The 15,960-nt window shown below is 47.4% G+C and overlaps 2 protein-coding genes and 1 long non-coding RNA gene across 5 annotated transcripts; 1 reads left to right on the top strand and 2 right to left on the bottom strand.

The window, feature by feature from the left end:
* Positions 1–17: 17 nt before the first annotated feature.
* On the bottom strand, positions 18–2,295 carry LOC136353804 (uncharacterized). Of its 2 annotated transcripts, XR_010737247.1 has the most exons (3): positions 2,000–2,295; positions 1,518–1,661; positions 18–608 (listed from the first exon to the last, which is right to left on the bottom strand). It is a non-coding gene; the product is annotated as an uncharacterized lncRNA (long non-coding RNA). The 2 variants fall into 2 exon arrangements; XR_010737246.1 differs by lacking the exon at positions 18–608 and having other exon boundaries at positions 1,299–1,661.
* Positions 2,296–3,527: 1,232 nt separating this feature from the next.
* Positions 3,528–4,271, bottom strand: LOC112936657 (probable CCR4-associated factor 1 homolog 11). Its single transcript, XM_026020881.1, has one exon. The coding sequence runs from the start codon at positions 4,269–4,271 to the stop codon at positions 3,528–3,530; it is 744 nt and encodes a 247-aa protein (XP_025876666.1).
* A 3,335-nt stretch (positions 4,272–7,606) lies between these two features.
* Positions 7,607–15,306, top strand: LOC4348027 (MEIOTIC F-BOX protein MOF-like). 2 transcript variants are annotated; one of them, XM_026020880.2, is made up of 4 exons: positions 7,607–7,746; positions 12,865–13,751; positions 14,592–14,747; positions 14,849–15,306. In XM_026020880.2, exons 2-4 carry the CDS (start codon positions 12,894–12,896, stop codon positions 15,068–15,070), a joined length of 1,236 nt encoding a protein of 411 aa, XP_025876665.2. In that variant the 5' UTR covers positions 7,607–7,746; positions 12,865–12,893; the 3' UTR covers positions 15,071–15,306. The 2 variants fall into 2 exon arrangements, with proteins under 2 accessions (XP_025876665.2, XP_066160884.1); XM_066304787.1 differs by lacking the exon at positions 7,607–7,746 and adding an exon at positions 12,574–12,691.
* The last annotated feature ends 654 nt before the right edge of the window (positions 15,307–15,960 follow it).

The raw sequence follows: 15,960 nt of genomic DNA, 5'->3' as shown, positions 1-15,960 counted from the left end.
TAGTGGTAGTAAAAATATGATATAAACTTATGATGCTTATTTCATAATTAAACTCCTTGTGGGTTTCATAATACATTAAGGGACTATATGTCGGCTATTGTAAATAAACCTGTTCAAAACTTAAATGTTCATGATCTAAACAGTATATCCATCAAATCCCCGATACTTGTGTTTATGCTATATACAACTGTATTCTCATCCACTTATCCTTTCTTACATAACAACGCACAATACAGATTACAAAGCAATTACTTGCAAAGAACTTTGCTAGTGAAAAACTGGTTGAAAGAGATAGTAAACAGATAAGTGGAGGAACATATAGTGCTTATGTATATCAGATGAAAGTAAGATAAATGTGAGAAAATACAACGCACATACATGGCTATAACTTCGAATATAACCTTTCCATGGCACTTGCATTTCATAAAGTAACATGAGGGTATGTTGACAAGTAACTGCATTAGCTATCTTTTTCTCCCTAATCAGAATATTTTGGAGTTACCTGCCAAATGTAGCTGAATTTGTTTTAACAAATCGAAATGTAGCTGCCAAGCAGCAAGCCAAAAAGAGGTACCAAAATGTGCTGTCGTTGTTAGCTAGTTGGATGGCTGCAAGTGGGAAAAGGTCAAATAAAACGCTTGTATCTCAATTTGGCAAAAGATGGACTGATTAAAAACACACATAGACACAATTTTGCAATAGAGGCGTGATGTGCCTGTATCTCAATATAGTAAGAAAAGATCAGAATGGCCAGGCAGAAGGAATAATTCTTAGAATGAATTAACAACATGCGCTTGGATAGACAATAATTGGCATATGGCTCTATATGAGAAAACATCAAACAACAGTTTCCATATTTCGTAATTTCTGTCATTCACAAATGAATCGCATTACAATATAACAAGTATAACTTCTAGGTACAGCAATAATATAGTTAATAAAATCATGTAAAAATTGCCATTTATACAGTATAAGCAGTAGAAATATGAAGGGCCAGATCAACGCAGAAATAATTTTGCTAAATAACCATCCTTGACTTTCATTTGTGATGAACAACCACCTTACTGTATTATATATAGCTCTCTTGCTAGTAGTATTTCAATTAGTGTATGTGAAGAAAAAAAATCAAATATTCAATTAGTATTCATACATTGGTAGAAGGTCATGCCCAGATTGTTGTTTGTGATCACATTCTTCCTTTTGAAGAGAGTGCTCAGCCAATGTATAGGATTGGCCTACATGATCTGAAGTCCCCTTTCTAATGCAAGTAGAAAATAATTAAGGAATGAAGCTAATGTTGGTGCTGATAAAAAAGATATGGAATTGAATTCTATCAATCATGGAAAAAGTTGACCAATAAACAATGGCAAAATTATGGATAGTAGTGTGTCTGGCATATACCAACATTCTGTTTTGCATGGGCTAGAAGATTCAATGAGAACAGTGCAGATACCGTGTTCGCAAGAACAAGACGATAGTGCATATATATGAGAAAAAAAGTGACCATAATCCCTAACCTTGACACATGACAATAATCCCTCCTTTGCATGTGCAGTTCTTCAGTGCAAACTAAATTCACCAAAGAAATACTCACTGTTAACAAACTGCATCTAGTAGACAGTGTTGCTTTCCATCATCTCGTTGTCTTGTGCTCTTAATTCCTGACAAATCAGGAATCAAACAAAAAAAACAAAAATTTAGATGATGGAGTGATAGTTTGAAACAAAGAGATCAGGCTCATATAATCCCTGGAAAATCAGGAATCAAACAAATTTAGATGATGGACTGATACAGGGAATTGATGGCTCATAGACAAAGAAGATGCGGTCAAGTTCATGGAGCTCATCCATGAAGTCGTGCTGGCACTGACATTGAAGTCAGCCAGGCCTCCAACCAATCTAATTTTTGAGTAAATACGCTGAGTATTTTTCTGCAATTTTTTGTAGTCTTGAGAACAATCCATTGGATTTTTTTGTCCATGAGTGAATGAAGCCGTTACCTGCATCGGATGCTTCTTCCCGGCTGCACCTCAGGGCACTGGCGGTGGGGAAGGCACGTGCGGGGTGGAGCCCTAGCGCTGGCGGCGGTGAGGCGCGGACTGGTTGGAGGGCAGGCAACGGCGCCGGCGCCGGCAGTAGAGAGGCGTAGCCACCGGCGGAATTTGAGGGGCAGGCGACGACGCCCGCGGCGGCGGTAGGGAGGCGCAGCCACCAGGGGAAGGGAGGTGTGCCCGATGGTGCCGGTGGTAGGAAGGCGCGGCCACCGGTGGGGTGGAGGGCAGGCGGCAGTTTTGTCGAAGAAAACAATTTGCGGGCGGAAGTGCGGCGTAGTCATCGCGGGGTCAAGAGGAGATTTCACCTAACATATTCACGGATGAGATTATTCCACCTTGCGGATGAATAGATGAGATAAGATGAGGTGATTTGGCATGTAGGATTGGAGGGGTGAACTTCTCCTTTTTTTTTATATTAGTATAGACATTCTTTGATTCCAGTTGAATCCGTAAGTATATAGACATGTTTATTACTAGCTTTGTGTTTTTGGTTAGAAAATAAATTAAAACCTAGCTTCTACATTCAAAAGAATGTACACAACCAGTCTAGCTTGGTGCTATCGTCTATGACGTGAGTACAAACAATCATGTCTTTCGTTCCATTTAAGGGCATTCATCTTGTACTTGCTCTCTGTTGTACTCAAACCAAGACGGTACTGCTCTGCGTATACATGTTTGCTCGGGGTACTCTATTTGGCCTTCATGTTTTGCTGACGTGATACAATCCCATTATACTGGCTCTACTTCTTTCGTTCCGTAATTGTTCACGTGAGATATGAATTATGTGGTTTTGACTGAACATGGTTATATCTATATCATTGAGCTGCAACAATTTTGATATCTGTGGCAAACAAGAAGCATCACAAAACTGTCATTTTTTGTTCGTACTGTTATCTTTCTTACGAAAAAGCATCATCGCCCACATTCAGCTGACAATAATTTGGCCTCTCTAAACGTTAGCAGTCTCATATTTTTTTCACTTATGCTTATTCTTATTAGCTAAAACTAAAATTTTTATCTTTAAATTTGAAGTTGATTTTGGGATTTTCTTTTCCATCGTAATTTATTTTCAGCATTTGCTTTTAGATCGTTAAGACCACACATATAAAAGTTTTATTCACAAATTATTTTTTATTTGTAAATATGTTATTTCGTTTTTTCCTCCAATATGCCTAACGATGGGGCTGCAGAATAAAACAATGCTCCAATTTTTGTACTGGATGGACTTGCTAGGCCTTTCATAATTTTCGGTTAGATTTTTTCTACATACAGAAAAATATATGGTTTCCATCAAGGTATTGAAGTGCAATTTGTATTTGAGTAATTATCTGAAGAGATATGTCATTACAATAAAAGAATTTAGTAGGGGAATCATTAAGCTAATAAGCTCCCGCGTTCTAATCTTTCTGAAAGAAAAAATCTAATAAACTACATCAACCAAATAATTATAATTTCATATACTTGAAAAATATCTTCAAGTCAGGCCTTCGATCTTGAGCGAGCAGCTGTGAAGGCTGCCTCCCAGGTCATTGAACCTTCTCCTCAGCTCCATGAAGAGCTGGATCGCCATGACGCTGTTCTGCCCGGCCATGTGGCGGCGAGGCAGCTGCGGCGGCAGCCGGAGCATCCCTCCGACGGCGGCGAGGCCGCCGTGCATGTGGAGCAGCGACGCCATGTGCTTGGCGTCGAACACCTGGGTGCCGAAGACGGCGCCGACCTGCGCCAGGAAGCCCAGCCTCGTCGCCGGCAGCGGCGCGCCGCCGGTGGCCAGCCTGAGGAGGAACGCGACGTCGTACATGCCGCCGAAGGCGACCCACGTCACGCCACGGAGGCCGAGGATGCCGGAGGCGGCGAGCTCCGCAGCGAACGCGAGGGCGGGCACGCCGGCGAGCCGCGCGGCCTCGAAGTCGAACCCCTGGGCCCTCAAGAACTGTACGGACTCCGGCGCGTGGCGGTGGTAGCGGGCGTCGAAACCGGCAAAGTCGAAATCCCACATGAACTCGACGAGGGCGCCGTCGACGGGGAGACGGCCGTCGGCGGCGGAGAGGGTGATCCCGAGCTGTAGCAGGCAGAGCTCGTCGGCGTTCGCCCTCACCGCCGCGTACCGATCGTCGGCGGTGACCCCCGCCCCTCTCGGGTGGGGGTGGACGACGCCGGGGAACTGGGTGTCGACGGCGACGAAGGGGAAGGTCGGCATCAGCGACCGGATGAGCGACATCTCACGGTGGAGGTTCACCGCCGTGACCTTGCGGGTGTGCACGGCCCGCGCCGGTGGCTGCGTGTAGAACAACGATTGCTCCATCATCCTCGGTTGCGACGACGCCATAGACGAGGACGACGAGGCGGCCATGGACGAACACCTTGCTTGCGTTGTGTGTCGCACTGTCGATCACGTGGTGAGGTGAGGCGAGCCCGGTGCGAAATATATAGGGAGAACGCTGAGTTCTAGTCGGATTAATTAGAGTCGCATTAATTAATGAGTTCTAGTCGGATTAGCGATGTATTAGTACGTCTAGTCGGAGGGAGGCAGGCTTCTTTATTAAATGTTTCTTATAGTCACCACCGTTGATCAAATATAAATGAAATGAAGCCATTGTTTAGTTCTAAATTTTTTCTTCAAACTTTTAATTTTTCCATCACATCAACACTTTTCTATACACATAAACTTTTAACTTTTCCATCGCATCGTTCCAATTTCAACCAAACTTACAATTTTAAGGTGAAACACACCCGAAGTACTAGTTCGTTTGTCCCACCGAAAACGCCGGGATAGAAGCGACGCCGTCGCGGGCGCCGCTCACCCTCGCCGGCTCACCGCCGTTGCCCGGCCCGCACTGAGCGCAAAGCTGAAGGCTCCGTTTGGATCGTCGCCGGCGGCCGGCAAAACCCTAGCGCATGCGGATGCGGCTGCACGCTCGAGAGTCAACAAGTGTCCGGATCGAAAACCAGATGGATTGCATATACCATTGACGTCTACACATCTGTATCTCTCAACGGTTGGTTATGTAAAAAGTCTTTCTACGTCTTGATATGCAGGTAATGTGTCTTGTTGTTGGTCTGATTACTATGCAAACCACTTCACTAGATTATTCGATTCTTTTATCCTTCCTCCGTTTCATATTATAAGACTTTCTAGCATTATGAGTTTAAAACACAATGCTAGAAAGTCTTATAATCCGAAACAGGGGTAGAATATGATTGCTTCGTCCTTGATCATATATAGCTTTAAATAGATGATGCAGATATATATTATTTACATTGGACCAGTTTAATCTGAAAATAATGGATTATTATTAATATAACAGGCAGATATAGATTATTTACATTGGACCAGTTTGCTAGGAAAGTTATTACGTAATATGGAGTAGTACTTACATGGCAGAGGCCTCGATTAATACATTAAGGGAATGTTTGCTTGATGTCTAACCTTGCCATAACTAAGTTTAGGCTAGTTGAGGCATGGTGGCATAAGTGTGGTTTAAAAATGGTTTAAAAAAAAGTGTGGCTTAAAAATAGTTGGCTACAAGTGTGGCATGCTTAGCTCCAACTTTGAGAGTATGACATGCTTAGCTCCAACTTTAAGAGTATGACATGTGGGTCTAAGGCTAAGAAAGTGTGTTATGACACAATTGCGATAGCGAAACAAACACATACCTAAAAAATTGTGCATAAAAGTGTGGCGTAGCAATATGTGGCAACCAACCAAACAACCCCTACTATATAGATCTTCATACTCATTGAATTGATTGAATTGCATATGTGCTTCCTATTTGCAGGTATAGCAGATGAAAACATGATTATTGTTCTTGTGTATGTGGGTAGAAGAATCCAATATGGAGCTATGGGTGCAGAATATAGTATTCCTCTAAAAATAACACTTCCAGCATATGACACTACCACATTCAAAGATATGAGAAATGAGATCTTTCGGGGACTTGGATATGATGAGGAACTGTACTCAATAAGTATACAAGCTCGGTTTGATTTTGAAGCCCCCGGACCACATTATTTCTAGATAATTTTAATTTATGATTTTGGGACGCTGAGCTTAACATAGTCCGCCTAGGACAAACGGAGGAAATAGTAAATAAAAACATATATTTAGAAAACTAGGAAGAAGGACGCTCTGGCTGATAGCGTCCTAGGCGGACTCTGTTAAGCTCAACGTCCCAAAATACAAAGTCAAAATGTTTTAAGTTTGACCAATTATATAGAAAAAATAGTAATATTTTTGACTCAAGATAAATTTATCATAAAAATATATTTAATTATTAATTTAATAAAACTAGTTTGATAATGTAAATATTATACGTATTATAACCTAAAACGGAGGGAGTACTTATTTAATTTCACGGTAAATAATTATTATATATAAAAATTTCGCTTGAAAATGTTTATTTTAAAAATCAGAAACTAAAAAAGTTCAAATTGTTTTTCATAAAAATCCCCAATCTTCTTCTCCATTCCAATGGTGGCACACTACCAATGCGAGGACCACCGGATCCTCTCGTCGCCGGTGGTGTCCACCGTCGCCGCTCAGTCCAGGTTAAAGGAAGCAAACAAACCACTCGTCCCGTAGTGCACTCGAGAGAAGACGCGAGCACCATTGGAGGTATGGCTCCCCTCTTTTCACCAAACGTTTCTTGAATCATTCCGCTGATCAATTTGTATTTCTTGTGCTAAGATCATGAATCTTTTTTTTTAGAAAACAGGTCAAATACCCGGCTTTTTACTGAAAGCCAACGTAGGCTAAGATCATGAATCTTGCTTGGAGTTGAGCTAGGATTCATGGTTTACTGATTTTTGGTCTCTGCCACGTGCAACAGCAGCATAGGCGGGTGAAATTAGAAATGTGTAGATCACCATCACCACAAGGAGGGTGTCTTAAAGTAGTATATAATTAAGTATACGTATATATTTCCAAGACATTGATTTCAATGCACACGAAATCCAACCATTTTCAACAAATCATGTGTGTTTAGAAGCAATTTAAAATTCAACATGTGTCAAAGGACTGTCTAATCTCCGCTTGACAGAAAAAGAAAACCCTAATATGTTGCAAATTTTGGGTCGTTTGATTGCTTTAAGATTCGAGCAAATCTCCCAACCCTAATTTCCATCACCTCTTTTTCTTTCCTCTTTTTTATTCCATCCCCGCCGCCGCACAAGCCCCCCATTCTCAACTTCTCCTCGTGACTATGCTCCTGTGCTGCCGCCGACCCACAACGCTGCCGCCCGGCCTCATCGGCTTGACGAAAAGCGGCGACGGCACCAGCGAGGTCCTCTCTCTCGCCGGCCTCCTCCCCCTCCACTCTCCTCCTCCACCCTTCTCTTTCTCCTCAAGCCGATGGTGGTGAGGTGGTCCCGCCTTGCTATCTTCCCCATCTCCTGTGGCTTCTAGTCTCTGGATCTACCACCACCACCAACCGGCACCTCGTCGCTCGCTTGTATCCACCACCCACCACCGGGCCATCACCTTCTAGATATATCCATCTAAGCCCGACAATACCCGCCCTCTTCCCTCACCCTACTCTCATCTCCCACACCAACCTTAGACCCTAAACCCTAACTTGTTGGATTGTGGTCGATCGTTGGATCTTCGCTGGAGTTGGAGGAGAAAGGGTCACCAGATCTAGAGAAGAAGGACATGGGGTCAAAGTCGCCGGATCACAAATAACAAAGCAAATCTTAAGGTTTGAAATTTGCAAGTTTTTTTTCCCTAATTTTCTGTCAAATAAACATTTGTTTTTTTAGGTAAATGTCAAATAAACATTTAGCAATTAGAAATGAGATGACTACTAAAAAGGAATCTTTTCTTCTTCATATGTGTTGGCGAACGGCTTCGTCAGACTCTCGCGGCGCGCTCCACGCGCACGACGCGCACCCCGCGCACGACGCGCAGCGCTCCTCGCTCCGCTCGCACCGCTGCACGTCCCTTAGATCAGGGGATTAGTTAGGCCCAGGCAACTCCCAAGCCTTGTTGTACATGTATAAATATAAGCTCCATTGATCAATGAAAGTTACGGTTGATCCAAATCTCCTTCTACATGGTATCAGTGACCCTCTGATCTTAGTCTTCCGCTACCTCTCCCTTGCTAGCCATGTCGCACAGCTCCGGCGCTTCCGACGCCTCGTCCACCTCTGACGAAGAGCCTGTGCCGGCGCCTTCCACCTCTGTTCTTCAAACCGTCAACATCCGCTCCCACGTCCCGGTCGTCCTCGATCTCGACGTCTCCAACTACAGCCAGTGGCGCTGCAGCTTCGAATCGGTCCTCGGCAAGTTCGGCCTTGAGGCCCATGTTCAGGAGCCGCCCGCTCTCGACCTCCGCACTGCCGAGTGGCGCCGTGCGGATCACTGCGTGGTCAATTGGCTGCACAACTCCATCGCCAAGAACGTCTTCGACGTCGTCTACAAGCCCCGCGCCTCTGCCTTCACCGTGTGGAGCGACATCGAAGGCGTCTTCCGCGACAACGCCGTCCAACGGTCTGTCTACCTTGAGACCGAGTTCCGCTCGATCAATCAAGGTGACATGACCATCACGCAGTACACCGCCAAGCTGAAGCAACTCGCCGACGGCCTCCGTGACATCAACATGCCCGTGTCTGAGCCCAGCCAGGTGCTCAACCTCCTGCGCGGCCTCAACACCAAGTTCCGCTCCCTCCGCGCCAGCATCGCCGACCGGAATCCGCCACACACTTTCATGACCGCGCGCTCCTACCTGCTGCTGGCGGAGCTCCAGATGCAGCACGACGCCAAGGCTGAAGCCGGGGAGGCCCTCTACGCCGGCACCGGGTCTTCCTCCGGCACCTCCGACACCACCGGCCAGCCTCGTCCCAAGGGACGGGGCAAGCGTCGTGGCCGGGGCGGCGGCGCCCCACCTGGCGGCGCTCCTTCGACTCCTGGCGGCGGCGCTGGTGCCGGGCACGACGGCCAGCCTCGCCCTCCTGCGCCTTGGGGCTACAACCCCTGGACAGGCTTTGTCCAGGCCTGGCCTTTCCCGTTCCGGGCTCCCGGCGCGGGTGTGTTGGGCCCTCGCCCGCCGTTCCAGGCCCAACAGGCCATGACCGCGCAGCACCTGCTTCCGGCTCTTCCTCCGGCATCTCCAGGAGTTCACTCCACCGGCGCCTGGGACAACAGTGCGCTCTACAGCGCCTTGCAGTCCGCCGGCGTCGCCACCACCACTCCTCCGAGCGCTGCGGATTGGTTCCTCGACACCGGTGCGTCAGCACATATGTCCTCCACCCCTGGTATTCTTGCTCATCCCCGTCCTCTTCCTTTCTCCTCTTGTATCACTGTCGGCAATGGTGCCAAGCTGCCTGTCACGCATACAGCTTCCACCCACATTCCCACATCCTCCACTGATCTACACCTTCATAACGTGCTTGTTTCTCCTCCCTTGATTAAGAATTTGATCTCTGTGAAAAAGCTAACTCGTGATAATAATGTCTCCATTGAATTTGATCCAACTGGTTTCTCCATCAAGGATCTTCAAACTCAGGTGGTGAAGCTCCGCTGTGACAGCCCGGGTGACCTGTACCCCCTGCGTCTGCCATCGCCACACGCCCTCTCTGCGACTTCCTCGCCGTCGGTGGAGCATTGGCATCTGCGGCTCGGGCACCCTGGCTCTGCTTCCCTGTCCAAGGTTCTTGGTTCCTTTGATTTCCAATGTAATAAATCAGCCCCCCATCACTGTTCTGCTTGTCATGTAGGCACGAATGTGCGGCTTCCTTTCCACTCTTCATCTAGTCAGACTCTATTTCCCTTTCAGTTAGTGCATACAGATGTTTGGACCTCTCCCATTTATAGCAATTCCGGTTACAAGTATTATGTGGTATTTCTTGATGATTTTACACACTATATTTGGACCTTTCCTGTTCGCAATAAATCTGAGGTGTTTCATACTGTTCGTTCCTTCTTTGCTTATGCACACACACAGTTCGGGCTCCCCGTTTTAGCTCTGCAAACTGACAATGGCAAGGAATACGATTCTTATGCACTTCGCTCACTCCTGTCTCTCCACGGAGCTGTTCTTCGCCTCTCCTGCCCCTATTCCTCTCAACAGAATGGCAAGGCGGAACGTATCCTCCGGACGATCAATGACTGCGTGCGCACAATGCTTGTTCACAGCGCTGCTCCTTTGTCTTTTTGGGCTGAAGCCTTGCAGACGGCGATGCATCTGATCAACCGACGGCCATGCCGCGCCACGGGCTCCCTCAAGCCGTACCAGTTGCTGCTCGGCGCTCCCCCGACGTACGATCATCTTCGCGTGTTCGGCTGCCTCTGCTACCCCAACACCATCGCGACAGCGCCGCACAAGCTCAGCCCGCGATCCCTGGCGTGCGTCTTCATCGGCTACCCGGCTGACCATCGTGGTTATCGCTGCTACGACATGGTCTCCCGCCGGGTGTTCACGTCGCGCCACGTCACGTTCGTCGAGGACGTGTTCCCCTTCCGCGACGCGCCATCGCCTCGCCCGTCAGCTCCTCCGCCACCGGACCACGGCGATGACACTATTGTGCTGCTGCCTGCTCCAGCACAGCACGTCGTCACACCTGTCGGCACCGCCCCAGCTCACGACGCCGCATCGCCTCCGTCGCCCGCGTCGTCCACGCCCAGCAGTGCTGCTCCGGCCCACGACGTCGCGCCGCCTCCATCACCCGAGACGTCGTCGCCAGCGTCCGCCTCTCCACCTCGACACGCCATGACGACGCGTGCGCGGGCTGGGATCAGCAAACCCAACCCGCGGTACGCCATGACTGCCACGTCGACCCTGTCGCCGACACCTTCGTCTGTTCGCGTGGCGCTCCGGGATCCCAACTGGCGCGCGGCGATGCAGGCTGAGTTCGACGCCCTGCTCGCGAACAGGACGTGGACTCTGGTTCCCCGGCCTCCCGGTGCTCGGATCATCACCGGCAAGTGGGTCTTCAAGACCAAGCTTCATGCTGACGGCTCACTCGACAAGTACAAGGCACGTTGGGTGGTTCGCGGGTTTAACCAGCGCCCGGGCGTCGACTTTGGCGAGACATTCTCGCCCGTCGTCAAACCAGCGACCATTCGCACCGTGCTGACGCTGATTTCCTCCAAGCAATGGCCGGCGCATCAACTGGATGTTTCAAACGCGTTCCTGCACGGCCATCTTCAGGAACGTGTCCTGTGCCAGCAGCCCACAGGCTTTGAGGATGCTGCTCGCCCGGCGGACGTGTGCCTCCTCTCCCGTTCGCTGTACGGTCTTCGTCAAGCCCCGCGCGCTTGGTTCAAGCGCTTCGCCGATCATGCAACCAGCCTCGGCTTCGTCCAGTCCCGCGCCGACCCCTCCCTGTTCGTGCTGCGCCGTGGCTCCGACACGGCCTACCTCCTCCTCTACGTCGACGACATGATCCTCTCCGCGTCCTCGTCGAGCTTGCTGCAGCGCATCATCGATCGCCTTCAAGCGGAGTTCAAGGTCAAGGACATGGGGCCCCTGAAGTACTTCCTCGGCATCGAAGTTCAGCGCACTGCCGACGGGTTCGTCCTCAGCCAGTCCAAGTACGCCACCGATGTCCTCGAACGTGCAGGCATGGCGAACTGCAAGGCCGTGGCCACTCCGGCGGACGCTAAACCCAAGCTGTCAAGCGACGAGGGGCCTCTCTTCCAGGACTCCTCCTGGTACCGCAGCATTGCCGGCGCTCTCCAGTACCTGACCTTGACGCGGCCCGACATCGCCTACGCCGTCCAGCAGGTGTGCTTGCACATGCATGCTCCGCGCGAAGCTCACGTCACCCTGCTGAAGCGGATCCTGCGCTACATCAAGGGAACGGCCGCGTTTGGCTTACACCTTCGCGCCTCGACGTCGCCGACGCTCACCGCCTTCAGCGACGCAGATTGGGCCGGCTGCCCCGACACCCGGCGTTCCACGTCCGGCTTTTGCATCTTCCTCGGCGACTCCCTCATCTCCTGGTCGTCCAAGCGGCAGACGACCGTCTCGAGGTCAAGTGCGGAAGCCGAGTACAGAGGTGTGGCGAACGCGGTGGCGGAGTGCACTTGGTTGCGCCAGCTGCTCGGTGAACTCCACTGCCGCGTTCCACAGGCGACGATCGCTTACTGTGACAACATCTCCAGCGTCTACATGTCCAAGAATCCGGTGCACCACAAGCGGACCAAACACATCGAGCTCGACATCCACTTCGTCAGGGAGAAGGTCGCGCTCGGTGAACTCCGCGTCCTACCGATACCGAGTGCCCATCAGTTCGCGGATGTGTTCACAAAAGGGCTTCCTTCAAGCATGTTCAACGAGTTCCGAGCCAGTCTCTGCGTCGGTGATACGACGGCTGCGACTGCGGGGGGGTGTTGGCGAACGGCTTCGTCAGACTCTCGCGGCGCGCTCCACGCGCACGACGCGCACCCCGCGCACGACGCGCAGCGCTCCTCGCTCCGCTCGCACCGCTGCACGTCCCTTAGATCAGGGGATTAGTTAGGCCCAGGCAACTCCCAAGCCTTGTTGTACATGTATAAATATAAGCTCCATTGATCAATGAAAGTTATGGTTGATCCAAATCTCCTTCTACAATATGTTTATTTTTTGCTAAACAAAATGTTTAGGAAGTAAGGCGGTATACGTACGAACCCGTCCCGTTTGTTGTAACACCATTCAATCCAAGGTATGGTTCCCTCTTTTCATCCAATCTTTCTTGAATCATTCCTCTCTCGGTGTTCTTCACAGACCGATCTGTATTTCTGCTCGATCGAAAATCGTTTCTTGCGCTAAGATCTTAAATCTTGCTTAGAGTTGAGCTGGGGTTTACTGATTCTTGGTCTAACGCTTACTGTGCAGCTCCCCACGCGCACCACCTGTTCGACGAAATGCCCCTGCGTGCTCGGCCGCCAATGGAGGACGCCGCCGGCAGGGACAGGCTCAGCGACCTCCCCGATGAAATCCTCCACCGCATCATGTCCTTCCTGAACGCGCGCCAGGCCGTGCAGACGTGCGTGCTGTCGCGGCGGTGGCGCAACCTCTGGCACACCGTGCCGTGCATCAACGCCGACTTCGTTGAGTTTGATTCCATCGGATACCAAGGGCCCGTGGTGCCGTTCAAGAGGTTTGTTAACCGGCTGCTGGAGTTCCGTGATCCTGCCTCCGTGATAGACACATTCTTGCTCAAATACGCCATGCCGGACAGATTGGATGGATACAAGGCTTCTAATGAAGAAGCTAACAGGTGGATTGGCCATGCTTTGCAGAAGCAGGCCAGGATTCTAGAGGTTGCCGTGTTCTTCTTCCCATTGGATCTTGATCACTCAGTGTTTACTTCATTCTACCTGAGAAGAATTGAGTTCTCCCATGTGTACTTACGCAAAGGTTTCTTCGAGCAAATTGAGACGGGCTGTCCATTACTGGAAGATCTCTTATTACATCAATGCTTCATTTGGGATGGTGAGATCTCCTCCCAGACACTGAAGGTTTTGACCGTCGATGCAACTGAATTATACACGGTGAAGGAGATGTCTATTTCTACTCCAAATCTTACTTCTCTGACCTTGTCTGGTCTTGAGTATCCCAAAGCTGTACTAAAGGACATGCCATTACTAGTGACTGCATCAGTATCGGTTACATTTGATGCATTAAACTTCGACGGTTATTATGATGCTAATGACCTCCGCCAGTATCTCTGGGGCCTTTCTGCTGTTAGAAATCTGGAGTTCCATTATGAGGGTGCAGAGGTATGCTTATTGCTAATAATTACATAGTATACCAATGCATGTTTATTTAGGTACCAATGTGAAAACTGAAACTTAAGAATGCTGGTTCTTCTTGACACTTCATTATTGCTATACTTTAACTACCTGTACCTGCAGAACTACCGTTCATAGCTAATTCTTATGCCGTGAAATAATTATGTATCGACAAGATAACTGATGTTAATGTTATCAACCACAAGGCAATACAATTCATGTACTCTGGTCATTTTTTGAACATAAATCGACCCACTGTCTTGAAAGTTTATTAGTTGGTAGTTTGATCTCGAAAGGAAACTAGATCATTTCTCATGCAAGGACTCAAATGTTCTAGTCTGGGTGCAATATCAGGGTTGCCAACCAAATATGCATCTTCTCCGATATCTGGTTGATTGTTTAAGTTGAAATCAGTACAAATAATCTTATCTTACTTTTTGAAAGAGGGGATTGGGGGTGATTGTAGGTTGTACACTCACCCCGAGTCCAGACATTTTGTAGCTGCAAACATGCATGTTGTTTTGTAAGATGTTTATAGAGAAAATTTTCATTTGTGCCCGGCGAATATATTTCATTTGTATAGGTGATCATTTGGTCTTGTATATTCATGCATATTTTAGATTTCAGGATTAATTGTTTATTGCATTTATATTTTATAGTATAGTTAATTGGGATGTGTTACAATGCACGGACACTATGCTAGCATTAATTTGAAAATTAAGAGACATTCCAAGGCAATGTACAAACAGAAAATTAAGAGACATTAGTGCTCTTAGTTGGGCAAGTTTGGTGATTATGGAAGTGTATAATCATTTAAATCTTTTGCAGCTGATGATTGCAAACAATTCGCAATGGTGTCCGGAATTTGTCGATGTTGTCAACCTGACTCTTGGTGAATGGTGCCTGGATGCAAACTTCCATGCACTAATTGTATTCCTTCAGAACTCACCGAGGCTAGTGAAGCTAACTCTGAAACTCGCGAAGGTAACTGCTTTCCTCCAAATGTATATTGTTCCTGCTTGAAAGATTTTTCACAAGCACGCATATCATCAAGAATAAAGCTTTACCTGTTTTGTTTGCTATAGGATCGTTGGACAACACCACAAAGAATCATTGGTGAGCTTGAAGAAAGATCATTTACATGTGAGCACCTTAAGATTGTTGAAGTGATATGCTTGGAGAATGATCCCCAGGTCATCGGTGTTGAAGATTTCTTTGTTCGTAGTGGTATGACATCCGTTCAGTTTCATATCAAACACTGGAGAAAAGACGAGGAGTATAAGTTACCTGCTTTTATTCAATACTAACTGAGTGCCCATGCGTTGCAACGGAAACATTTTTCTAGTTCTATACAAACAAGAGATATGTCACCTTTTAATAGTTTCATGGTTCATACTGCATTTTTTTCTCATGGTGCTAAAAGTTTAGTACCCAGAGAAAAATAACAATATTTTGTGCTATATTCAGCTTGACACATGTATGGTTCATTCATTTCATCTGCAATTAGATAATACCATAAAAAACATATATGTTTTTCATGACAGTGACAAGAATGAATGATGAGAGTCAAGGTTGATTTTTTTTTAATCTTAATCGACAATTGATCTGCGCGGCAGCTACAATTCAAATTTAATACTGCCAAACTGACTGAGCCTAAGCATGATTGTTGTCCAGATCATTGTTCGAATTGCAGTCTCATGTAGAACACCGAACCTTCTAGCCCTTTATAGTTTTTTTTTTGTGTAGACTGGTTTCTAAAATTGTTTTAGACGGGTGCCCTTTATATTTTTCGCAAGCATAATTGTACTCCTGATGGCATTTTACACTAAAAAACTATTCAGACCAAATAAATGTTGACCTGGTTTAATTTAGAGAGAAACAAAGAATCAACTGTGAAATTACTCGCTAGACATGATGACATGAAAATATATAATATTCAGGATGAGGTATGACAATGTGATTTATCAGGTCCTTGCTATCCATAATTATATCATTAAAAGGATAATAAAACAAGCACAATATATTCATACAATTCACTGCTGAAAAAGAAGTGAAAATTAGTTCCTATTTCTTCCAATGGAGACAATTATCCACTGCATACTACACTTAGTACACTGGAAAGCCCATCTTTCGGACTAAAGAGAAGACAAGATCATTAGAGAGTAAACAGAGAAGCCAAAAACAAATACACAGTCCT

Source organism: Oryza sativa, chromosome 10 (genome assembly GCF_034140825.1).
Source record: "Oryza sativa Japonica Group chromosome 10, ASM3414082v1".
NCBI classification, from domain to species: domain Eukaryota; kingdom Viridiplantae; phylum Streptophyta; class Magnoliopsida; order Poales; family Poaceae; genus Oryza; species Oryza sativa.
The sequence above is the reverse complement of the archived record's forward strand: the minus strand, read 5'-3'. Positions and strand labels throughout refer to the sequence as shown.